Source organism: Diabrotica virgifera, chromosome 2, assembly GCF_917563875.1.
Source record: "Diabrotica virgifera virgifera chromosome 2, PGI_DIABVI_V3a".
NCBI lineage: Eukaryota > Metazoa > Arthropoda > Insecta > Coleoptera > Chrysomelidae > Diabrotica > Diabrotica virgifera.
In genome coordinates, this window is record NC_065444.1 from 95,183,458 (window position 1) to 95,210,712 (window position 27,255).

General features: G+C 31.8%; 1 protein-coding gene across 8 annotated transcripts in view; it reads right to left on the reverse strand.

The window, feature by feature from the left end:
* Positions 1-5,699: 5,699 nt before the first annotated feature.
* LOC114330392 (zinc finger protein 345-like) overlaps positions 5,700-27,255 on the reverse strand; it is a 177,946-nt gene continuing 156,390 nt past the window's right edge. For 7 of the 8 annotated variants that reach the window (XM_050643881.1, XM_050643879.1, XM_050643880.1 and 4 more), the window contains 3 exons: positions 23,210-23,338; positions 22,931-23,077; positions 5,700-12,060 (listed from right to left, as the gene is read on the reverse strand). In XM_050643881.1, the coding sequence (XP_050499838.1) occupies positions 10,724-12,060; positions 22,931-23,077; positions 23,210-23,338 (1,613 nt within the window). In that variant the 3' untranslated portion in view covers positions 5,700-10,723. The remainder of the gene's footprint in view (positions 12,061-22,930; positions 23,078-23,209; positions 23,339-27,255) is intronic. The other variant, XR_007696435.1, reaches the window with a different exon arrangement.

Consider the following 27,255-nt stretch of genomic DNA (forward strand, 5'->3'; position numbering starts at 1 on the left):
ATGAAAAGGACCATACATCAAAGCTACTATATGGACCGTGATAGTTGTGACGTCAAATCAATGTTGGCTACTGTGGAAAAGTTTCCAAACAAAGCAAAAATTCACACGTGGTGTTTGTTTTGGTTTTTATATGTAATTGGAATATATTGCTTGTAAGATTTTAATCAATGCTCAGAGTATATTTCCCATCATATTTCCATAAAGGGCTGGTTAAGAACCTGAAGAAACGCAGTAAATAGCAATGTTTTGAACATAGATATTCAAAGCAGAGTGAGCAAAAGATTTAAGGGAATAATATTACAACATGATTTTCACAGCCTTAGCTCAGTCCCCATATCTTCCACGATTTTTGAAAAAACTCACACGCTTTTGTTATGTAAAATTTTCGACATGAAATTGAAATTCAAAATTTGATAATTGAAATAAAAATTCATGCTTACCCATATTGTTATTGTCCAAAAAAGAATGTGTGTGTACTTTGTACGCACATAAGAAGTTATACTTCTATTATATGATTTCAACGAAATCAATATATCTACTTTAAACATTTTTTTTATTGTCTTTAAATATTAAACTAATTTTAGAAAGAACTAAAAGAATACCTACCAAAAATTAAAAAAACAATACGAGTTGTTCGGATTTGAACGCGGGACCTCTAGATCTGTAGGTGAATGCTCTACCTATGAGCTACCACGGTTCTCTTTATGTACGATCATTTCTCGAACATAATAATAACAATCACGGTGACAAATAGTGAATAAACATTTTCAATAATACTTATTATCTTACCACCGAGGAAGACAAATGCAAAGACACAAACATTATAATAAATATATTTATTTAGATCTGTAGGTGAATGCTCTACCGATGAGCTACCACGGTTCTCTTTATGTATGATCATTTCTCGAACATAATAATTACAATCACGGTGACAAATAGATCAATTGAATAAACATTTTCAATAATACTTATTATCTTACCACCGAGGAAGACAAATGCAAAGACACACACATAATAAATATATTTACTAAAAACACTAATATATTCTTACGCACACCTTATTTGCGCTACATAACTTACAATATTTAACGACTAACACAATACTGTCGGTGTGCGCATGCGCCCAGAATAATAAAAATTCACTCTTAATCGCGCCTAAAGAAGTATAACTTCAAAAATTTGTGGTGCTTATTTTTCCGGGGATTTTTTGTCTAGGGATAATTTGTGGGGATTTTTTTGTCCGAACCTCGATGAGACTATCCAGATGAGGGCTCAATTTTGTGACAATATACTTATAGGCGCGCTAAATGGAAGTAATAGAAATAATTATATTATAAGTAAATAAATATTTATAAAAATAAACTAAAATAATATTCCGCCAACGTAATGGATACCTTTAGGTGCTTCAGGATGATTGTTTTGCAGAAAAAAAATGTATCTACTATTTTCGGCAATACGGAAAAGGTCGCGACAATGGTCCAAGTTTAAAAATCAATAATGGTTTCAGCAGGACGCGGCAATCTGTCACACAGCCAGGGAGTCTCTTCGAATACTGCACGATCATTTTGGGAGATTGCCACTCATCAGATCTAACGCCACCTGATGCGTACATTTATGGGGAATGCGGAAGGAGGCAGACCGATCCATTGTCCGACAACATGTGTTTAATAAAATATATAAATAATCATAAACATTTCAATATTCATTTCAGTACTGTTTATTTTATTTATTTATTTATTCAATAAACGGCAGAGCCAATTTACAAAAAATGTATAAAAAAAAATGAAATATTATGGTAAACAGTAAAGATAACCAATTTTAACCTAAAATAACAAATAACAAAAGATAATAAAAATGACAACAATGACAACAATAAAAACCAACAAAATTAAATTAGTAACAATAATAAATAATTAATAAATTATAGGAACTTAGTGCTTTACTTCAGTTACTGAATTATGTATGCTTCTTTTAAATACACGAAGACTGTCCACAAATGGATCAAGACTGTTTTGATTTTGATTAATTAGACGCAAGGTGCGTGACAATGGGGAGTAAAAGCAATAGTTCGTATTATGATAAGGTATGCGAAAAATTGGGGAAACCCGTCTTTGGACAGTATTGAGGCTTATAGCTTGTAAGATAGTTGGGCAATGATATAGACCATTTAATAGTTTATAAATGATTGTTAAATCTGATTTAGCCCTTCTTACTTCCAAGCTATCCAATTTAAATGTTTGATTAACCAGATCATAATTAATGTTAAAACCCTGACGAATATTGATATGAGCTCGAAATGCCAAAGAACGAAGAAATGTTTTCTGGACGGACTCAATATTTCTAATGTGACAATCATAGTAAGGTGACCATATAATTGAGGCATATTCCAGCAATGAGCGCACAAAAGAAACATATAACCTTAAAAAACAATTCGGTGATAGTTGAGAACTATTACGTGTTATAAATCCAAGATTTCGCATACTCCTATTAATCATGTCTGTAATATGTGGTATAAAAGTTAATTTTTTGTCAAACAAAACACCTAAGTCTTTAATACAGTCCACAGATTCAATAACAGTATTGTTCAATATATACGTTTTTACAATGGTATTGTTAGAGCGACTGAAGGTAATACTAAAGCATTTTTTAACATTTAATTCTAGACCATTATCAGTACACCATACACATAAGTTATTTAGATCCTTTTGTAGCAGTACAGTGTCTAGTTCGGACTCAATAACCTAATAAAATTTGAAATCGTCCGCAAAGGCCAGAAGTGCAGAATGTAATATTATAGTACTCAGGTCTCTAATAAACAAGTTAAACAAGACAGGGCCTGAGTGAGACCCCTGTGGAACACCTGAAAGCACCTGAATCTCGCTAGATAAGTAATTGTTAATCCGAATGAACTGAGTATGCCCAGTTAAAAAACTATAAGAAAATCTTACAAGGCTCTCACCCAAACCCATTGCACTTAGTTTGGCAACAATATGTTTATGACTAACTCTATCGAATGCCCTCGAGAAGTCCGTGTAAACACTGTCTACCTGTTTGGAGCTCTCAAAGGCATTCAACAGGTCAAACTGATACGTTAAAAGGTTGGTCACGGTGGATCTACCTTGAGAAAATCCATGCTGCTCGTCATTTAATATTTTGCGACAGTGCCAGGATAGATGAGTGGAAAATAATTTATCAAAAAGCTTAGGAATAGCTGATAGTATGCTAATCCCTCGATAGTTACGAACGTCACTCTTATTGCCACTTTTATGGATAGGTGTAAGAAAGCTGACTTTCCAAAAGTCGGGAAAAATACCAGTGGAAATGGACAAGTTAAACACATGCAGCAAGGGTTGGCTCAACGTACAAACACATTTCTTCAGCAGCACAAAGGGAATACCATCTGGGCCATGTGAATACCTACTCTGCAAACTATTTATACCATCAAAGACCTCTGTTAAAGAAAATTGCACTGTATTAAGATCTAAACTATAATTAAAGTTATAGTCAGGAATCTCCCCATCATTGTTTTTATATGATAAAGCAAAATGTTTTGAGAATAAATTTACAATTTCTTGACCACTGTCGGCAGTCTCATTATCAAGAAACATACTATTAGGATATGCACTTGATCTCCGTAAATTATTCACATGTTTATAGAACAGACTAGGGTTAACGGACAATTCTGTATTTATTCTCATTATGTAGTTGTTGTGACATTCATTGCGTAAAATTTTACATCTATCTCTACTTTGTGAAAATAATTGATAGTCCTCATAATTCCCAGTCTGCTTAAATTTACAATGTGCTTTTTTCTTATCAATGATTAGCCTCTGTAATTCCCTGCTAAACCAAGATGGAAAGTTAGATGACTTAAAATGTTTAATCGGGACAAAATGATCAATAGCAGAGTACAAAACATTATAAAAATATTCCACACATTTGTTAATGTCACCATGATCAATTTGCCGCATACTGTAGGTATAGTCGGTTCCGGTTCGCTGAACTCAGACACAACTGGCTAGTGATTTTAGGAGTTATTTTTTTTTGCCAAAATTGGCAAAATTACTAACTATTCAGTAATTATTTTTTTGCCAATTTTACGAAATTGGCAAAATTACGTACTAAAATCACTAGCCAGTTGTGTCTGAGTTTAGCGAACCGACTATACTTCTTGTGATATGTATATATTATGTGAAAACCGCTGAAAACAAATTTCACACTTGTGAGTTTTTCTTCCCGTGTGCGCTCTCAAATGTATTCTTAAAGTTCTTATTTGTGAAAATTGCTTAAAACAAACTTTACATTTCACCCCCTCTGTGGCTCAGTGGTAAGAGCGCCTACCTTTGGATCGAAAGGTCCTAATGGTCGTTCGACTCTCACCAGGGTCAGGAATTTTTCGTTTATTATAAATTAATAAATGAAAATAGTTTCTGTCCTTGTGGGATCGGTACTCACCGGAGGGACCTCAGACGTTCGGATACAATTAGCGTCTCTTTGCAAAGACAATGACGTCGACTTTGCAAAGTAAAAAGACACTTACTCAACATACACACTACACATGACATTAGGTACCTAACTGCAAAAATTCACCGTACCTGCCATGCCAATGGCCATAAGTTGTCGAGGCATTAGCTAAATAAAAAAAACTTTACATTTCAAAGTATCACTGGTATGTGTTCTCATTTTTGTTCAAATTATGCAAGAAAACCCCTTTACACATTTTTCACACTTCATTGTTTTTTCTTCATCAGGTTGACTCATAAGTTGTCCTTTACTACATAAATACCCAAGTAATTGTAGGGGAGCCGAAGCGAGGATTTTTGCAGTTACTCGAGCGCGTCAGATTATCATATGGGGAAAAACCTTGTACCCGCTAATCGTACCTCTACTATACATGGGTTCTTAATACAGGAGAGTTCGTTAAGGCAGGTCCGAAAAAAATCTATCCTTAGATAAACTCGAAATCGTCAGATTAAGATAAGGTAAGTTAAGTACATGCAAAACAGTGTATATTTAAAAAATCTGACGATTTCAGCGGGGCGTAAGGAAATGGGCGAGTCACAAAGTTTCACAAAAAAGCGAATATTTCGCGAAATGAACGTCAGATCGAAAAACTAAAAAATACGTGTTAAATATTTTTCAAAAATCTATCGAGTGATACCAAACACCACAAATACCACTCTCCGTGGGGTGGGGGGTAAATTTAAAATTTTAAATACGAATCCCGCGATATTGCGCGAAATGAACATCAGATCGAAAAACTGCAAAGTACACGTATTCAATATTTTTGAAAAATCTATAGAATGGCATCAAACACGACCCCCCACGGAGATCGGGTGGGGGGTTACTTTAAAATTTTAAATATGAGCCGCTAATTTTTATTTCAGATTTGGATTCTTTACGTAAAAATAAGCAACTTTTATTCGAGACATTTTTTCGAATTATGGATAGATGGCGCTATAATAGGAAAAAACGATTGTTGGAAATTGAAAATTAAATTAAAAAATGGAAAGTCCCCACTTAAATGTAAAACTTTACTTAACTTTTTTTGGTTTCAGGACCTACTCTTCACAACCCAATAGGTCCCCATAACGTTTGAGTGACTGAAAATTTAGCATACTTTCCTCCCCTACTATAATGTTTTTATTATTTCCAATATATTGTTATTTTGGAGAAATTCTAAAATAAAACTCAAAATATAAAAATCGGTGTTTTACTATAGGGAAAGCTTTAATTTACAAAATATTTCACAGAAAATATCAAAACTCATATATATCAAAAAACATACTGCTGGATTATACACAATTAAACCTTACAATATAAAGAACTTTGTTGAATATTAAAGATAATAATGATCTATAGTCGAACAAGAGAACTAATGCTTAGTTGCACCAACCGATCTTAAGCTCCATCTTAGCTAAGGTCAGCTTATACTTTAATACTGGGGCCACACTAGCATCTAATACCGTTAATTATCGTATTATTTGCATTAGAAATATGTCAAATAATGCGATAATTAACGGTATTAGACGCTAGTGTGGCACCAGCATCTGAATTTACATTTATATTTGAGGCCATGAAACCAAGAGTGGCCTAACTGATTTTAACATTACTTTACATAACCAAAGAAAATAATCAGAAGCTAACAATGTCTGATTGTTTTAGTAGTTTTACGTTGACCAAGAATCATTATTGGTCAACATACAATTACTAAAACAATCGGACATTGATAGCTTCTGATCATTTTCATTGATTATGTAAAGTAATGTTAAAATCAGTTAGGCCACTCTGGCTCTCATTTAAGCTTAAGGTAAGTCTATCTGTAGTATATCTGTCGGTGCAACCAGACATAAAGAAACTCATTAATATTCAGCTGAGCGGGATGCTATTGTTCAAGGTGTAAAATGCCATAAAAAAGTGATCTACCTGTTTTATGAATTGATCCCTTGTGTATATAATTTCACACCTCGAACAATAGCATTCCGGTGAGCTGAATATTATTAACGAGCCTCTTGTAAGAATTTACATACAGTGGACGTTGGGATACATTTCTAAACAAGTTTTTTATATATTTTTCCAGCGTTTTTCCTAAAACATATAATCATAAATAATAAAAGAATACTAGTTATAAAATTACTTACACATTTGTTTATTTAATACAATACTTATTATTTTAATATATTTTAATAATTAACTTCGAGGTATTTTTATTAGCGCAGTAGACTCTCTCTATAACGAGGTACACTAGGTGTCCCATGAAATTCCTATTAAACTGTAACACCTCTATAAAGAACCATATTTGGTTATAACGAGGAAAAATGAAATCGTAGAATATGTATCTTTACCTGTTTTTAGCGCTGTAATGGCTATAACTAAATACCCCAACTGAGTGTAGGTATACAGAAATCCTCAAGATGTGTCGTTATCGAGGATAGTGCTGTAATAAAATCCACCGCCTATAATAAACTTCTTCCTGTTCAGTTTATCTATCGACCGATATTGAATATTATAAGAAAATTTACAATTTATTATGGTGAAGCCTTATTGTTGAGGAAACAATATTTAGCATCTTATATTGCTCCGAATGGATTCACTATAGGAAGTTAATGATTTAGAAAACTACATACTCATATGTATCCACAATATTATTGTTGTCTGATATAACGAGATCCGCTTATAACGAGGTAATTAGTCCGCCATTTAAGTTCTCGATATAGAGGTAGTCTACTGTATATTTTTACGTCCCTTGTTTACTGTGAATTTTGACGTTTATCATTGGTCGACAATGACGTCGACTAACAATGACGTCGAATATTAGACAATGACGTCGACTTTTCAAAGTCACAAGACTTTTACTCAACACACGCTACGTACCTGATACCCTACGTACACGCTAGGTATCTGATTGTAAAATCAACTGTACCATGCCAATGGCCATTATAAAGTCCGCGTAAAACGATATGCGGACGATACAGTCGTACTTGCCAGCTGTATCGATGAATTGCATCTTATGGACAGGATACAAAGAGCGAGTGAAGAAAAAGGACTTAATCTCAACATAAATAAAACAAAATGAGCGCTTGTGAGCAAAACTTAAGGCCAGAGCAATATTTAACAACATGAGAAATAACAAATTCAAAATTCAAAACAAATTTCACCCTTGTGAGATTTTTCTCCCGTGGGCGTTCTCAAATTACTTACCTATTTAAGAAAATTTGTCTTTCTAAAAAAGTGCGTTTTCAAATGTCTTTTTAAATTTGCTAATACAGAAAATGGCTTAAAACAAATTTGGCACTTGTGAGATTTTTCTCCCGTGTGAGTCCTCATATGTGTTTTTAAATTCGCTAATACAGAAAATGACTTAAAACAAATTTCGCAGGTGAGGTTTTTCTTCCATGTGCGTTCTCAAATGTTGTTTTAAATTTTCCAATCTAGAAAATGGTTTGAAACAAATTTTGCACTTGTGAGATTTTTCTCCCGTGCGCGTTCTCAAATAACTTATTTAAGAAAATTTGTCTTTCTAAAAAAAGTGCGTTTTCAAATGGCTTTTTAAATTTGCTAATACAGAAAATGGCTTAAAACAAATTTGGCACTTGTGAGGTTTTCCTCCCGTGTGAGTCCTCATCTGTGTTTTTAAATCCGCTAACAGAGAAAATAGCTTAAAACAAATTTCACACTTGTGAGGTTTTTCTCCCGTGTGCGTTCTCATGTGTCTTTTTAAATTTGCTAATACAGAAAATGACTTAAAACAAATTTCGCAGGTGAGGTTTTTCTTCCGTGTGCGTTCTCAAATTTTCCAATATAGAAAACGGTTTGAAACAAATTTTGCACTCGTGAGATTTTTCTCCCGTGCGCGTTCTCAAATAACTTATTTAAGAAAATTTGTCTTTCTAAAAAAAGTGCATTTTCAAATGTCTTTTTAAATTTGCTAATGCAGAAAATGGCTTAAAACAAATTTGGCACTTGTGAGGTTTTTCTCCCGTGTGAGTCCTCATATTATGTGTTTTTAAATCCGATAACAGAGAAAACGGCTTAAAACAAATTTCACACTTGTGGTGTTTTCCCCGTGTGCGTTCTCAAATGCTTTTAATTTTTCTAATACAGAAAATTGCCTAAAACAAATTTCACACTTGTGTTTTTCTCCCATGTGTGTTCTCAAATGGATTTTTAAGGTTGCCATTCTGAAAACGGTTTAAAACCAATTGTATAACATAAATTGTATAGATAATACTTGTATGGTGTTTTTCCAGTGTGTGTTTCCAATGTTTTCTCAAAATTGCCTAAAACAAATTTTGCACTGGTTGTTTTTCTCTCGCGTGTGTCCTCAAATGTCTTTTTAAATTGCCTGCTTCACTAAATTGCTTAAATAGTCCAATGAACAGCCATTTTCTCATGGAATTTTGATAATCAAGGTCGATTTCCTTGAAAGTTTGGATTTAGGTAGTAATTATAACCTTTGTCAAAATCTACCCTATACCAAACCGGGCTTTGCCCTGGTGGTGAAAACAACCCCATCTAGAGGATGAAACTATTTTTCAATCAAAGTCGATGGATTGATCAATTCTGAGTAAATTTTATTCTATAAATTTTTTTTGCAAAGTTGATACTTTCCAAGTTATTAGCGATTGAAATTATGCATTTTTCATTGAAAAAACTCACGTTTTATAACCGTTTTTTATGAATAACTTAAAAAAATTGAATTTTAAAGAAAAAATCATTAAGAACAAAATTGTAGCTAATAAAAAAGCAAAGAGATTCGCCTCGGAAAGACCAGTTCATTTTCCAATTAGTATAGAATATCTAATAAGTTGTCATAAAATGGAAATATTTAAATTACTCATTAACTACTTGAGAGAAACAAATATAGTCATTTAAGTGAAATAGGTATAAATATAACAAAACTAATAAATTGAGGTAAAAATAAAATAAAAATCTGTGGCTAACGGACCCGCATCCAAGCCATTTTTTCTCTCACACACACATATGTAAACCCAATAACGACTGAGTTATTGCTCTCTGCTTTTTTCTTTTTGAAATGTAAAAATTGAACCCTCGTCACTACAATCCTAATATAAATGAATAGCATCCCACTTGAAATTAACTTTATTTAGGTATAATTGATACAATCCATGAGATTTGACCGGTTTGGAATGCTTAGTTTAGAAAAAATAGTTGATTAAATCGAAAATAACATTTTTATAATTAAAAAAAAGTGAATTTTTCTTAATTAAATCTAAAAGTACTCATAATATGAAAAAAATGTTTCAAATATTAATTCTAGGATTTCTTTTACTGAAAATTTTGATTTTTTTTTGTTATTGTATCATGAATACTTTTAGGTTTATTTAAGAAAAATGCACTTTTTCTTTAATTATAAAAATGTCATTTTCGATTTAATCAACTATTTTTACTAAACTAAGATTTTTAAAACCAGTCAAATTAGATGGATCGTATCAATTATATCTAAATAAAGTTGATTTTAAGTGGGAACCTATTCATTTCTATTAGGATTGTATTGACGAGGGTTTTATTGTTACATTTCAAAAAGAAAAAAGCAGATAGCGACTTTATTTTCGTCATAAGTCAGTCAGTTCTTATGCAAAAAACTTGTCAGAGCTTATTTGAAAGGTTTTTTAATGAACTTATGAGTTATTTGAGATTGAAGGTTCTCCATTTCGATGTTCTTCGAAAATAACCATCCTTTAAAGAGCAATAACTCAGTCGTCATTGGGTTTACATGGGTTTTTTCGACGCGAATCTCTTTATTTTTTTATTAGTCAAAATTTTATGATTTTTTCTATAAAATTTAAATTTTTTTCAGTTATTCATAAAAAACGGTTATAAAACGTGAGTTTTTTCAATGAAAAATGCATAGTTTCAATCGCTAATAATTTGGAAAGTATTAATTTTGCAAAAAAAAATTTACAGAACAAAATTTACTCAGAATTGGTCACTATCGATTTCCATAGTTATTTTGATTGAAACATTTTTTATCCTTTAGATGGGGTTGTTTTCACCCCCCAGGGAAAAAGCCTGGTTCGGCATAGTGTAGATTTTGAAGAAGAGGGTCAATCGAGTTTAAACCCAAATTTTCAGTAAAATCGGTGTTGGTTCTCAAAATTTCACGGTTTTACAGTTTTTTTACCGCTGATGAGTGGTCTAAAAACAAATTTCACATTTGTGAGATTTTTCTCCCGTGTGCGTTCTCAAATGAGTTTTCAAATTACTTATTGAAGACAATTTGTCTTTCTAAAAAAAAGTGCGTTTTCAAATGTCTTTTTAAATTTGTTAATACAGAAAATGGCTTCAAACAAATTTGGCACTTGTGAGGTTTTTCTCCCGTGTGAGTCCTCATATGTGTTTTTAAATCCGCTAACAGAGAAAATGGCTTAAAACAAATTTCACACTTGTGAGGTTTTTCTCCCGTGTGCGTTCTCAAATGTCTTTTTAAATTTGCTAATACAGAAAATGACTTAAAACAAATTTCGCAGGTGTGAGGTTTTTCTCTCGTGTGCGTTCTCAAATGTTGTTTTAAATTTGTTAATAGAGAAAATGGCTTCAAACAAATTTGGCACTTGTGAGGTTTTTCTCCCGTGTGAGTCCTCATATGTGTTTTTAAATCCGCTAACAGAGAAAATGGCTTAAAACAAATTTCACACGTGTGAGGTTTTTCTCCCGTGTGCGTTTTCAAATGTCTTTTTAAATTTGCTAATACAGAAAATGACTTAAAACAAATTTCGCAGGTGTGAGGTTTTTCTCCCGTGTGCGTTCTCAAATGTTCTTTTAAATTTTCCAATACAGAAAATTGCTTGAAACAAATTTTGCATTTGTGAGGTTGTTCTCCCGTGTGCGTTCTCAAATGTTGTTTCAAATTTTCCAATAGAGAAAATGACTCAAAACAAATTTCGCACTTGTGAGGTTTTTCTCCCGTGTGCCTTCTCAAATGTCTTTTTAAATTTACTAATACAGAAAACGGCTTAAAACAAATTTCGCACGTGTGTGGTTTCTCTCCCGTGTGCGTTCTCAAATGTTGTTTTAATTTTTCTAATACAGAAAATTGTTTAAAACAAATTTCACACTTGTGAGGTTTTTCTCCCGTGTGCGTTCTCAAATGTCTTTTTAAATTACCTACTTGACTAAATTGCTTAAAACAAATTTCACACTTGTGAGGTTTTTCTCCCGCATGCGTTCTTAAATGAGTTCTCAAATTATTTATTTGTGAAAACTCCTTAAAACAAATTTCGCACTTGTGAGGTTTTTCTCCCGTGTGCGTTCTCAGATGCCTTTTTAAATCCGCGAATAGAAAAAATTGCTTAAAACAACTTTCACACTTGTGGGGTTTTTCTTCTGTGTGCGTTCTTAAGTGTATTCTCAAAGTACTCAATTGTGGAAACTGCTTAAAACAAACTTTACATTTGACAATTTGACCGGTAAGTGTTATCAGATTTTCGTTCTTCGTTGTTTTTTCTTCAGGAGGTGGATTCATAAATTGTTCTGTACTACATAAATACTCAGGCGATGTTATCACTACTTGCGATGCATTTTCAGTTTGGAGAAAGCCTAAAATAAAAACCAAAATATAAAAATTAGTGTTTTACTAGAAGGAAAGATTTAATCTACAAACTATAAAACAGAAGTTTGTTGAATATAATATAAAGATAATGATCTATATTAGGGATTACTTTTACTCTGGGCTAATTAGCAAAATACAAGGAAAAGTTATTTACCAGCAATTTTATTGCTGGAATCGAATCTTACGATTGTATATATTAATAATATAGGTATGCAAAGTCCGCAGATAGTTTGCTACTTTTTTTATAAACAAAATGGCGCCCGACAATCGTGTTTATTTCAATTTTTGCTCTATAACTCCAAAGATTTTAACTTTACACCAAAAACACTCAAATAAAAATTCACCGCAATTAAATTCTGCATAGAGACGTGTTTTTCCCGATTCACTTCGACGAAAACTTTCCCCGAAAAAAGCGGGTTTTTCCAACAAAATCTTTAATTTTCAACTAAAATTTTAGATAAGTAATTGTTAATCAATAATTAAATAACCTGGTAATGTAAAAGCCCTTTTCGTAAAGATTATAATTCCAGAAGCCGATGGAAATTGAATAAATAGTTTAGCAACAATTGAATTGTTAATTAAAAATTTACGGTTGCTATAATAACGACAATAATTATGATGCATAAGAATAACTATGATTTTTTCATAAAGAGACACTATACCTATCTAATGTACTTTACAGAATTAAAATTGGACTATTTAAGCGGCCTCAGGAATATTTTAAAATTATAAACAATTTTTTGGCTTATAAACAAATAAAATATCTCAGGAAATATTAAACTAAATTAAATTATGAAAACGGTATTCGAAAAACAGCAGCAGGACGCTTCTTATAAAAGAAAAAACGTTTAATTATGATGAGTAATTCCTGAGATACAACCGGTCAAAGTTGACCGGAATTTACGGCAAAGATATGAACAATAGGATCATAATTTTTAAACCATCATCTTTTTATTTTTGTCCTTTTTCTCCACACCAATTTTCATATCTTTGAAATACTCATAACATATATTATTATAATAAAAACTATCGATAATACGTGTGAAAATTGCCAAAAATAGCAAAATTCCAATCAAAAATTAGGTTGGAGAAAATGTAACCCTCAAAGTTCAAAATCGGTATACGTTAAAAAAATGCATTTTCTCGGCTTCCCATGGAGCAATTTCCTTCATTCTTTTTTTGTTCCCCAATAACTCGAGTAGAGCCATCAAACTAACGTATTATTAAATGTCACACTTGCTTCTGTTTTGTTATAATAGATTAATTTATTTATAAGAACAGAAAACTACATATTTTTTCCAGTTGTAGGTTTTTTTTAGATAAACTTACTAAAAGTGTACGTTTTAAAGTTAAAAACATAAATATTCTCATTTGAGAGCTGTATAATTATTTAAACAATTTTTATTTAAACAAATTAAAATTTTGTGTTTAATAAATAAATAAATTTATTATAACAAAACAAAAGCAAGTTCGACATTTAATATTGCGTTAGTTCGATGGCACTACTCGAGTTACTTGGGAACAAAAAAAGAATGAAGGAAATTGCTCCATGGGAAGCCGAGAAAATGCATTTTTTTTTAACGTATACCGATTTTGAACTTTGAGGGTTACATTTTCTCCAACCTAATTTTTGATTGGAATTTTGCCATTTTTGGCAATTTTCACACGTATTATCGATAGTTTTTATTATAATAATATATGTTATGAGTATTTCAAAGATATGAAAATTAGTGTGGAGAAAGAGGATAAAAATAAAAAGGTGATGGTTTAAGAATTATGATCCTATTGTTCATATCTTTGCCGTAAATTCCGGTCAACTTTGACCGGTTGTATCTCAGGAATTACTCGTCATAATTAAACGTTTTTCTTTTAAAAGAAGCGTCCTGCTGCTGTTTTTCGAATACCGTTTTCATAATTTAATTTAGTTTAATATTTCCCGAGATATTTTATTTGTTTATAAGCCAAAAAATTGTTTATAAATTTAAAATATTCCTGAGGCCGCTTAAATAGTCCAATTTCAATTCTGTAAAGTATATTAGATAGGTATAGTGTCTTTTTATGAAAAAATCATAGTTATTCTTATACATCATAATTATTGTCGTTATTATAGCGACTGTAAATTTTTAATTAACAATTCAATTGTTGCTAAACTGTTTATTCAATTTCCATCGGCTTCTGGAATTATAGTCTTTAGGAAAAGGGCTGTTACATTACCAAGTTATTTAATTATTGATTAACAATTACTTATCTAAAATTTTAGTTGAAAATTAAAGATTTTGTTGGAAATACCCGCTTTTTCCGGGGAAAGTTTTTGTCGAAGTGAATCGGGAAAAACACGTCTCTATACATAATTTAATTGCGGTGAATTTTTATTTGGGTGTGTTTGGTGTAAAGTTAAAATCTTTGGAGTTATAGAGCAAAAATTGAAAAAAACACGATTTTCGGGTGCCATTTTGTTTATAAAAAAAGTAGCACACTATCTGCGGACTTTGCATACCTATATTATTAATATATATAATCGTAAGATTCGATTCCAGCAATAAAATTGCTGGTAAATAACTTTTCCCAAAAACGACCTATTCTCCGATAATCAGCCCAGACTATTTACCAATTATGTTCCCAACCCCTATGACAGTTCCGGGGTCCGGATTTACTACCTGTTTCTGTTTTTTTTTCTGCGACTATAATGTTCAGCAATTTTACGGAACATATTTAAAAAATATTGCATTTAAATTTTGAATTTTAGTAATAGCTGACCCTAAATAGAATTTGTTTACTTTACAACTGCAGTTCTGTACATTTTACGACGAATAAAAAAACTATAATATGGAAAGGCCAACTATTAATTAATATCGTATCGTTTTTTGGCCACTGTAAACTTGAATACTTTCCTGGTACAGCTAGACCAGGGCATTTAAGACAAAATAAATCGATTTTTAAATACAGCATACTGAGTGGTGAATTGGAAAACGGGCCATAGGAAACTCAATGTAAAATTCTAAATTGTTGAATTCCTGCTTCCCTAATTATTTTACATCAAAAGTCATGAGAAACTATTTGTAGAGGATTAAAATCTGTATTAAAAACAAAAGTTAAAATTGTTCTACGATTTAAACAGAGTCCAAAATTTTGAAAAATAGAATATTGCCGTACCTAAGTAAGTGCGTAAAAGTAAGGCCACACGTTTCTATTTCTGACAGTACGCAAACTATTGACTGAATAAAACATCTTAATTATTACTACTTTTTTCTCAACTGAGGACATCTTTTCGACTTTATTGTTTTTTAAACAATAAAAACGACAAAATAAAAATACTGACAGTTCAAAATATTGTTAATATATTAATTTCATTGTGACCGAAGGCAACCTTATACACATTCTTGCACTGTGTGTGGCCTAAATTTGGCAAATACTTTGATAAAATTTATTATATTTTACAAAATTTTGGAATGTGTTTAATTCGTAGACCAATTTTAACATTTGTTTTCAATCCTCTACAAATAGTTTCTAATGTCTTTTGATGTAGAATAATTAGGGAAGCAGGAATTCAACAGTTTAGAATTTTACATTGAGTTTCCTATGGCCCGTGTTCCAATTCACCACCCTGTATATCGATTTATTACTTTTTGCATTGTGTTCGGGATGATGTCAGGAAAAAAGTCACATGTCAAAATCAGTATATTAAAGGCCAGATTTTGTTACTCGGGGGATTTTGGGATCGTTGATTACGAATACTCCATTAGAACCGACCTCCGAAGCACCTGGTGCCCAGGGTCACTGCTAAGGCAAGTCATATGGAGTTTCGAAGGCTTCATGCACTAAACATTGTTGCAAACAGATAACTCGGTGTTTTTTTGGACGCTGAACAAGAATACGCCATTAGAACCGACGTCCGGTGCACCTGGTGTATAAAAACCATCGAAACTCCAGAATACGACGTGCCTTGCGGTGACCCCGAACATCAGGTGGTCCGGGCGTCGGTTCTGATGGCGTATTCGTGGTCAGCTACCCCAAAATACCCTGGTAATCTATTTGCATGCATTTATTGCCGAAAACCCTCGGAACTCCAGGCGACGTACCTTAGCAGTAATCCTGGGAATCAGGTAATCCGGGGGGTCAGTTCTGATTGCGTATTCGTGTTCAGTGACATCAAAAATCCTCTGAATAATAAAATCTGGCTCTTAATATACTGGTTTTGACATGATAATGCCCTTTTCCATGCATTTTATGCACTTCAAACCCACAAACCCATTTTTACCCATTTTTCTATTGTAGACTTTTTTCCTAACGGCATCCTGAGCATAATGCAAAAAGTTGCTAGGTGCTGTATTTGAAAATCTATTATTTCGGATTTTTTGTGCTCTATATAGGGTGAAGCAGATAACTGGCCTATTAGAAATATCTCGAGAACTAAAAGCAACAGAATCATGAAAATTGGAATGTAGAGGTTTTGCAGGATGATCTATTAAATAAAAATATTTTCATCTCTTTGCAACTTCCGGTTACACCGGAAGTTGCTTATAACATCGTTTTTTAAATAGGACACCCTGTATATTTTTACATTTTTGGATTCTCCTCAATATCTTCGCTTTAAAAATATGAGGTTTTGTAATATTATACAGGGTATTTTAAAAGATAACGTTTTTTTTTTATTAATTTCGTAGCAAAATTAACACCCTGTAGAATTGTAGTAGTTTGACATCTAAAACTCTACTTACGTTCAAGTGATTTTTAATATAGTCTACTATTGTCAAGAATCATTAGTATAGCTAATTTTGAAATTTTAGTATACAGGGTTGGTCGAAACTCGGAATGAATATTTTCTGAGTTTTCTTAAATGGAACAAAAAATACGTAAAATTTTATTAGGTTGGCCGTGAAAAATTTCAATTATAAATAATTTTTCAGAAATAAATACATATTAATCCAGACTGATCCTTAAAATTGCCAATAATGGTTTATCTATCAAAATACCTACGTAGTTAAGATTGTTGGTACGATTAACAATTAAGCACAAATTAAAGCAGTTAGGTATAGGGAATGCTTAAGAAATAAAAAAGTACCATAAAATATCATTTCATTACAATAGTAAAATACAGGGTGTTCCATTTATGAAAACTCAGAAAATACTCATTCCGAGTTTCGACCAACCCTGTATACTAAAATTAAAAATTTAGCTGTACTAATGATTCTTAACAATAGTAGACTATATTAAAAATCATTTGAATGTAAGTAGAGTTTTATATGTCAAACTACTACAATTCTACAGGGTGTGAATATTGCTACGAAATTAATACAAACACGTAATTATCTTTTAAAATACCTTGTATAACATTACAAAACCTCATATTTTAAGAAAGAAGACATCGAAGACAATCCAAAAATGTAAAAATATACAGGGTATCCCATTTAAAAAAACCAAGTTATAAGCAACTTCCGGTACAACCGGAAGTAGCAAATAGATGAAAATATTTTCATTAAATAGATGACTCTTCAAAACCCCTTAATTAAAATTTTCATGATTCTGTTGCCTTTAGTTCTCGAGATATTTCTAATAGGCCCTTTATTTGCCTCACCCTGTATGCCCTGGTCTAAGTACATAAATTAATAATATAAATTTTGTATTGTTTTGATATTACTATTCTCCTTTTCATGAACATTTTTCAGTGCGTCACAAATTATAGAAAAAAAGGTAAGTCCGTGATAATATATATTTATGACATTTATTCTAACGTGACATTTTAGTTAAATCTGACAGTTGTCAAATTTTATTTTCAATTTGGAATAAAACCAAATCAATTGTGTCTATTGCATTTATAAAATGGTATTTTCTTTCATTTGTATAGTCTTATAAATTGTACAGATTATATTGATAATATTATTATTTTATTTAATAAATAATTCTTTTTTGATTATGGCGCCATCTATCGACAACTAGAATAATCACCGAACTAGAATAATTACCGAAGTATTCCCAGACGTGCCTTTTTTTCTGTCACATACAATTTAATGCGTTAGAGAGAAATCGAAAAACTGTGACGCACTGAAAGATGATCATGAGAAAAAGAATATCAGTATATTTCGAACACAGCAGTATTGTAAATTATTAGGTTCTGAGAATATTTTAAAAGTTAGGAATTTATATTGTGAATGTTAATGACGTTTTTCTCGAAGTTTTTAGACATCTTCAGTTTTGTACATAGTTACTAACTTTTTTTATATCCAGTTGCCAGTTATTGAAACTGAGAAATTTAAAATAAATAATCATAATAGAAAATGGTAATTAACATGTTATCTTGTTTACGTTAGTTTCAATGCAAGGTGTTGATTGGAAACTTTATAAATATGAATACTATTCTAATTAAATACACAGCTGAAAATACGCCCACAAATTAAGAGGAAACAGTAGCGATCAACAGGTAGCGAAAACGCGTTCCAAGATTGCGGCTGTAATTTTGAATATTTTTTCGAGATATTTGGCACACGTATTCGTAATATAATAAAGAATGGCGGTACAGAGCCCAATTTGAAAAATATATTAATATGTGGAAATTACTCTGTAATTAAATACAATATTAAAAAAACCAGCCTGTACCGCCATTAAGAAGAACAAAAAAATACACTTTCTTCAAATAAACTTTTTTATCCGATGCCTAGATTTTCTGTCATTTTGGAACTACTAATGAAATACAAAATTTTAGTAGTTCCAAAATGACACAAAATCTAGGCATCGGATAAAAAAGTTTATTTGAAGAAAGTGTAATTTTTTGTTCTTCTTAATGGCGGTACAGGCTTGTTTTTTTAATATTGTATTTAATTACAGAGTAATTTCCACATATTAATATATTTTTCAAATTGGGCTCTGTACCGCCATTCTTTATTATATTACGAATACGTGTGCCAAATATCCCGAAAAAATATTCAAAATTACAGCCGCAATCTTGGAACGCGTTTTGGCTACCTGTTGATCGCTACTGTATCACCTTAATGATTATACATAATAAGTATAACAATATGGGAAAAACTCTTTATAAAATTAAATTATCAGTGAGAAAAATGACAATTTTTACTTCGTACAACCTGTCTGAAGTTTGGAGTGAGGTTAGTGCAACTGATTCTCATTAGGTAGTTGAGATGTTCATCTGTTAGCTGAAATATGTACCGATTTTTAATGAAGTTCACACACATACATAAGTTGACCCAAACATGATACACAATTTCATTGCCAAAGAGTTTCAGAATTGCCAAATACTAGGTACATTCTAAATTTAATGGCGGTCCGCACTGAAGTAGTTTACGGTACGAATGCGGACAGCGGTCCGCTATTTGGTGAACCCAGATCTATATTATAGCGATCAGAAGGAGTAGAAGTCATAAAGGCTAAACAGAAAAGATAAGGACGATATTATCCTTAGATAAATCAAAGGATGACTTAAGATGGTAATATCCAATCGCATACAAATGCGATACAAAGGCCACGTTCCTTAGAGTCGGAAAATATGTGAGTGTGGTTCTTTCGATAGGGCTAATGGAGCAATAACAGATAAAATATGGATAGATAATAAATACTGAAAGACAGGGAGAAAAGCGTACTTTTGAAGTGTCTAATAGCTATTTGTATAACAAGGGAGAAAAGGGAGAAAAATATTCTCCTCCCGAGAATAAAGAGCGGAGGGCAGTAATCATTCAAGGGAGGAAAAGGTACTTTACTCCCATGTTATACATATGGTAGTTATTTATGTAACTAACCAACAAAATTTATTAGAATTAAATCTAACAAGTAGGTACAATATCTGTCAACTCTCAAATATAAGTCTAATTATTAACGTAAACATTTTTAAATCAAACTAACAATTTACTGTTTTTTATCATTCTGCAAAATACAGGGTGTTTTATAAATAAACGTTAAAATGTATAGATACTTACGTAATAGAAAATAAATATTGTACAGGGCGTCAATAAGTTATATTTCATGAATGAAATACCATAACGTCACTTTTACTTTTCCTCCCTAGGGAGGAAAAGTAAAAGTGATGTCATGGTATGTCATTGATGAAATAACTTATTGACGCCCTATACAATATTCTATTATCTATTACGTAAGTATCTATACATTTTAACGTTTATTTATAGAGCACCCTGTATGTTGCAGAATGGTAAAAACACTAAATTGTTATTTTGATTTAACAATGTTTACATTAATAATTTGACTTATATTTGACAGCTGTTCTACTGTACCTATTTAATAGTTTTAGTACTCTAATAAATTTTGTCAGTTAGTTACATAAATAAATTATTTAAAAATGAAAAAATTACTTGCTATTTGAGGAAGGTGGAAAAATCGTATGTATAACATGGGAGTAAAGTGCCTTTTCCTCCCTCGAATGATTACTGCCCTCCGCTACGCGTCGGGCAGTAAACTTCATTCTCGGGAGGAAAAGTAGCACTTTCCTCCCTTGTTATACAAATAGCTATAATTCCTAGCTGAGCGCTTTCGGCTTATAAATAAACCAGGGCGGATCTGTTTTGAGGTGGATGTGAGAGGTGGCATTGGGATTTTTGCAGATAAAGTTAGATGACAACTTCATTAATTATAATTGACTTACGCTCCTTCTCAAATATGCCCGGAACATTAATAAAAAAATTAAAATATTTAAAAATTTCGATAAACATCGAATTTTTTCTATTTTCTTTGCTTATAACTTTAAAACGATTCATTTTGAAACAAAGTCGTAAAGAAATAAGATAAAGATAATTAAATTTTGTATGATATACAACTGATTAAAAATGTCTTAAATTATTACCCTTTCTGCAAAATAGCAATAAATACAAAATAAGGGGGCAAAATAAGCCTGTTTTTGTTCAATGTTTTTCAACCACTTTGGTTGCACATAGAACCTTCGTAATTCGCTCAAAAAATTCTTATAACATACTTAAACCGTCTACCAAATTTCATTAAAATCGACCTAATACATTTTGCATAATAATTTTGCAATCTATTTTTTTTAAGTTCAAATTTTTTAAAGACTTTCTGAACAAAAAGTAGACTTTTAAAGTTATAAACAAATTAGGTCTGTCGCCAGGAGGGGGTGCAACGGCCTCCTTTATTTAGATGGACTTACCTAAGTTTTTTTTTATGTATTTTGACCCGTAGAACAGGAATTTTTTGGGTAACAGTTGATCCGGATGTCGATAAGATGTTATAAACAAAGAACTTGAGAAATTACATAACATCGATTTTTCGCAAAATAAAACATTTTTTTTGTATATCTTGGGTCATTCTAAGCAAAAAATGTTCTTACAAGTTTTTTCGTAGGATGCATAGTTTTCGAGATAAACGCGGTTGAACTTTCAAAAAATCGAAAAATTGCAATTTTTTAACCCGAATAACTTTTGATTAAAAAATAAAATAGCAATTCTGCTGACAGCATTTGAAAGTTTAAGTCAAATTATACCGGTTTTGATTATTTACATTGCTAAAAATTTATTTTTTTATTTTTAAACAAAGCTATTTGTTTATAATAAAAAAATTGTTTATAATTTTAAAACATTGCTGAGGCCCCTTAAATAATCCGATTTTAATTCTGTAGAGTATATTATTAGATAGGTAGAGCGCCTCTTTATATGTAAAAAAATTGGCCAGCTTCTAAATGGTCTACTTTTTGTTCAGAAAGTTTTTAAAAAATTTGAACTTAAAGATTGCATATTTATTAGGCAAAATCTATTAGGTCGATTTTAATGAAATTTGGTATGATAGTCGGTTTAAGTATGTCTTTATTATTTTCTAAGAGAATTATTAAGGTTCTACTAAGTTCCACCAAAGTGGTTAAAAAACATTGAATAACAACAGGCTTATTTTGCCCCCTTATTTTGTATTTATTGCTATATTGCAGAAAGGGTAATACTTTAAGACATTTTTAACCAGTCGTACATCATACAAAATTCAATTATCTTTATTTTATTTTTGTACGACTTTGTTCCAAAACGAATCGTTTTAAAGTTATAAGCAAAGAAAGTAGAAAAAAATCGATGTTTTTCGAAATTTTTAAATATTTTAATTTTGTTATTAATTTCCGGGCATATTAAATATGCCTCAAATTTTGAGAAGGACCATAAGTCAATTATTATTACTGAAGGTGTCACCTAACTTTATCTGCAAAAATCCGAATACCACCTCTCACATCCAAAAATAGACGTTTTTTCACAGATCAGTCCTGGTCTAAAAGCCATCTTCAGAGCCATGGCCAACAATTTAAAAATACCACTATGAAAAAGAGGGATCCCATGTAAGATTGAAGAAAACTTTTTCTTATGCAGTTTTTTTATTGATAGAAAAAACTTTGTCTGGCGTTTGAAAAAAAAAAATAATAACGTTGTCGGTTGTGAAGTTTTGGTTGAAACATTGAAAACATCTAATACAGGAGCAAAGGTTTCTCAAAAAAAAAAACACATTACAAAAATTTGATCACGGTAAGGTCAAAAAACCTTACCACTTGAAGCGTACGTTCTGTTACACTTAGGGCCGGTTGTTCGAACGCTAATCAACAATGGTCACTATCAAATATTTAATTACTGTTACAACTGTCAATGTCAACTTTGGTTGGGTTGCTGAAAACATAATTGATTATAATTATGAGATTAGTTTATTAATTAACATAACAATTATTAACCTAATTGATTGACTAATTTCATAATTGTACTCAATAATTATGTTTTCAGCAACAAAATCAAAGTTGACATTGACAGTTGTGGCAGTAATTAAATATTTGATAATGATCATTTTTGATTAACGTTCGAACAACCGGTCCTAATAAGTTCACAAAAGATTGGGCATCACACCGACTTGGTAAATATTTACCTGAATTATGAATCTCTCCTGAGTAATCCGTTTCTTCTGATTCGTTTTTACAGTTGTCAAGATGTATCGCGGTGGACAGTGGATCCTCCATACATATGAGTTCATGTTCCTCAAATTCTTTTTTAATTTCAAATGTACCTTCCATAGCTAGAAATAGAAAAAAATATTTTAAGGAAATACACTACTAACATGATAATCTAAATCACGATACTACTTCTTTTTTTTAATCCAATATTTCTTATGTAGGCTTATTTTTATAGTTTTCATTATTAATCTCACCTGAGTAATTTGTTTTTTCGGATTCGTTTTTACAGTTGTCAAGATCTATCGGGGTGGATAGCGGATCCTTCATACATATGTGTTCATGTTCCTCAAATTCTTTTTTAATTTCAAGTTTACCTTCCATAACTAGAATATGAAAGAAAAAAAAATTAAAGAAATACACCACACATACATTGTTACAACTTTGTAACATATCAATACGAATATACACACATCAAAATAATGTAGGGGACACCTAGATTAACAGCTTTAAATCAATGTTAGCTGCAAATACAAAAATAAATCTAGGATTTTAATATTTTTTGTTGTTTTTTCGATCATTGTACATACCAATAGACCAGTAAGGATCTGTGAAAAAACGTCTATTTTTGGATGTGAAAGGTGGCATTCGGATTTTTGCAGATAAAGTTAGGTGACACATTAGCGGAACATTAATAAAAAAATTAAAATATTTAAAAATTTCGAAGAACGTCGATTTTTTCTGCTTTCTTTGCTTATAACTTTAAAACGATTCGTTTTGGAACAAAGTCGTACAGAAATAAAATAAAGATAATTGAATTTTGTATGATATACGACTGGTCAAAAATGTCTTAACGTATTACCTTTTCTGCAATATAGCAATAAATACAAAATAAGGGGGCAAAATACGCCTGTTGTTATTCAATGTTTTAACCACTTTGGTGGCATTTAGAACCTTGGTAATTCGCTTAGGAAATTCTTTGTAATATACTTAAACCGTGTACCAAATTTCATTAAAATCGACCTAATAGATTATGCATAATAAATTTGCAATCTAAATGTTTTTAAAAAAGTTCAAATTTTTTAAAATCTTTCTGAACAAAAAGTAGACCATTTAGAAGTTGTCTAATTTTTTTACATATAAAGAGGTGCTCTACCTATCTAATACACTTTACAGAATTAAAATTGGATTATTTAAGGGGCCTCAGCAATGTTTTAAACTTAGAAACAATTTTTTAAACAATAATTAAAACCGATATAATTTGACTTAAACTTTCAAATGCTGTCAGCAGAATTGCTATTTTATTTTTTAATCAAAAGTTATTCGCGTTCAAAAATTGCAATTTACGAATTTTTGAAAGTTTCACTGCGTTTATCTCGAAAACTATGCATCTTACGAAAAACTTGTAAGAACATTTTTTGCTTAGAATTACCCAAGCAATACAAAAAAATGTTTTATTTTGCGAAAAATCGATGTTTTGTAATTCCTCAAGTTCTTTGTTTATAACAATCTTATCGACATCCGGATCAACTGTTACCCAAAAAAATCGTGTTCTACGGGTCAAAAAATACATAAAAATCTTGGGTAAGTCCATCTAAATAAAGGAGCCCGTAGCACCCCCTCCTGGCCACAGGACCAATTTGTTTATAAGCCAAAAAATTGTTTATAACTTTAAAACATTGCTGGGGCTGCTTAAACAATCCGATTTCAATTCTGTAAAGTGCATTAGATAGGTGGAGTGCTTCTTTATATGTAAAAAAATTGACAAATCTTTGTATGTTCTAGTTTTTGTTGTGCAAGATTTTAAAAAATTTTAATTTTTTAAAAAAAGTTTAGATTGCAAAATTATTATTCAAAATCTAGTAAGTCAGTTTTAATGAAATTTGGTGTACGGTTTTAGCACATTACAAAAATTTTCTAAGCGAATTAGGAAGGTTCCAAGTGTAATCTAAGTGATGGAAAATCATTGAATAAGGACAGGCTTGTTTTGCCCCCTTATTTTATATTTATAGCTATTTTGCAGCAAGGGTGATTCATTAAGACATTTTTAACCAATCGCATCTGATAGAAAATTTAATTATCTTTGTTTTATTCCTATACGACTTTGTTCCAAAATGAATCGTTTTAAAGTTATAAGCAAAAAAAGTAGAAAAAAAAACGAAATTTTTTGAAATTTTTAAATATTTTATTTTTTTTATTAATGTTCCGGGCATATTTGAGAAGGAGCATAAATCAATTATTATTAACGAAGTTATCACCTAACTTTATCCGCAAAAATCTGAATGCCACCTCTCACATCCACCTAAAAACAGATCCTTACTGGTCTACAACTTGGGCGGCAATGCTGACAAGAATGACTATAAAAAATAAAACAAAACGTATGAGTTTTTGTCTATAAGATAAGAAGTAATATTTCTTTATTGGTACTTTATTTTCGATGTCTATGTGGATTTTTATTTAGTTTTGCAATTACCAATAATGAAGAGACCATTTAGGCTACGGCCAGACAAGCGATAATTTACGGCGCTGTAAGAGCAGTAAAATGAAGCAGTAAAAACCATGGCCAGACGGGGATGTAAATTACGGCGTGCCGCGAGATGTAAATATGTACAGTGTTTTGGTCGTTGTTGTGGCTAGATGAGCTACAAATTTGGACCCAGGTCCATTCATTTGTGACACGACGCCGAAGATGGGCCCGTTCGATGTTGCTGCGCGATATTTTACAGCTCAGTCTGGCGATCCACTACATTCACCGTGGAACCCATTTTCGCGAATCATTTTACTGCTCTTACGGCGCCGTAAATTGTCCCTTGTCTGGCCGTAAATGCAGTGGCGTGCTATGGGGATGCTCAGACCTGGCAGAAGTCAAAGAGATGTTGCTGAGGTCCTCCACACGAACAGTAATGTCATTAATTGTTTGCGGTCAAGGTTTTATGAAACTGGTGATTTGCTGAACGTCATACAGGCCGTACAATGATAACCAACTAGATTGAAGACCGTTTTCTTAGGTTGCAGGTTTTGCGAGATCTCACTATAACGCATTCACAATTACAAATGAGGCTGCAAGAGACCCATCAGGTGTTAGTAAGTTGCCAAACTATTAGAAAAAAAACTGCATGAAATAGGTTTAGATGCTCGTAGACCTGTGAGAGTGCCTGTATTATCCAGATGAAATCGCGCTCATCGACTTCAGTGGGCACAAGAACACGCAAATTGGGTTAGACGTGAGTGGGCCTCAATAACGTGGACGTCCACATAATACCAGGGTCTTGCAAACATTCCTCGAAGATTGCAAACATTCCTCGTAATGAAATTAAAATGCATCTGTCCAATTTGGGACATATTCATGCACATAGTGATGTAAGAAGAGCATATTCTCAAGATAATATTCTCGAGAACGAGAATATTCTCGAGAATATTCTCGGCCATTTACAAAAACCGAAATAAAAATAAAAACTAGACGTGGGTCAAGTTATTGTAATTTAAACAATATGTATATTGTTTTGGCAATTCACCTATTAGTATATTTTTTGCATCCCAAACATTATTATTCTTGAAGCCCAAACACCTACTTGCCTCTCTGCCCATGAAATGCTTTTTCGCTTTGGTCAGCCAGGGAATCACGCGATTTTAATTAAAATCCCCGAAAATCAAAGTAGCCGGGGCTGGGAATCCCATGAACCACTAGCTAGGGTGTTTACAGTGTCAATATTTATTGTTTTAGTGCTATATTAATAGTCCAGAAAGCCACTGCGCATCCGCTAGGAAAAATATTCTAATATTCTAATATTTCGGATTTTTTGCACAATCTTACTCAAAAAGGACCCCTTTTAACAAATTTGCATGTTGCCAGCTCCAAAAGTTGGTCAAAAATTTTTTAAACGTTTTTTTTTTGTTTTTTTCCTAAAATTATTTTTTTTGCATGGAACAAAATTTTTTTAGATTTTTTGGATCATTCCAAACACAAAAGGTCTTTAGTGACTTTTCTCTAAAGTTGATAATTTTTGACATATAAGCGATTAAAAATTGAAAAATTGCGAAATCGGCCATTTTTAACCCTAAAAAACTATGTGAAAAACTGAAAATTTGAATGTTGCCAAGGTAGGTAGATATTCTTTAAACATCGATTGATGAAATCCCGAAGAGTTTTTGCAATACAATATTCAAAACTCCTTTGTTTTTTAATTGCTAATCAAGCGTGCGCGACACTATTTTCCACCGTTGCATGTGTATGCAGTATGGTGCAAATGAAAGGAATAAATTCGTTATTTCGTAAACCGGCGACTTTAAGAAAACATCCCGA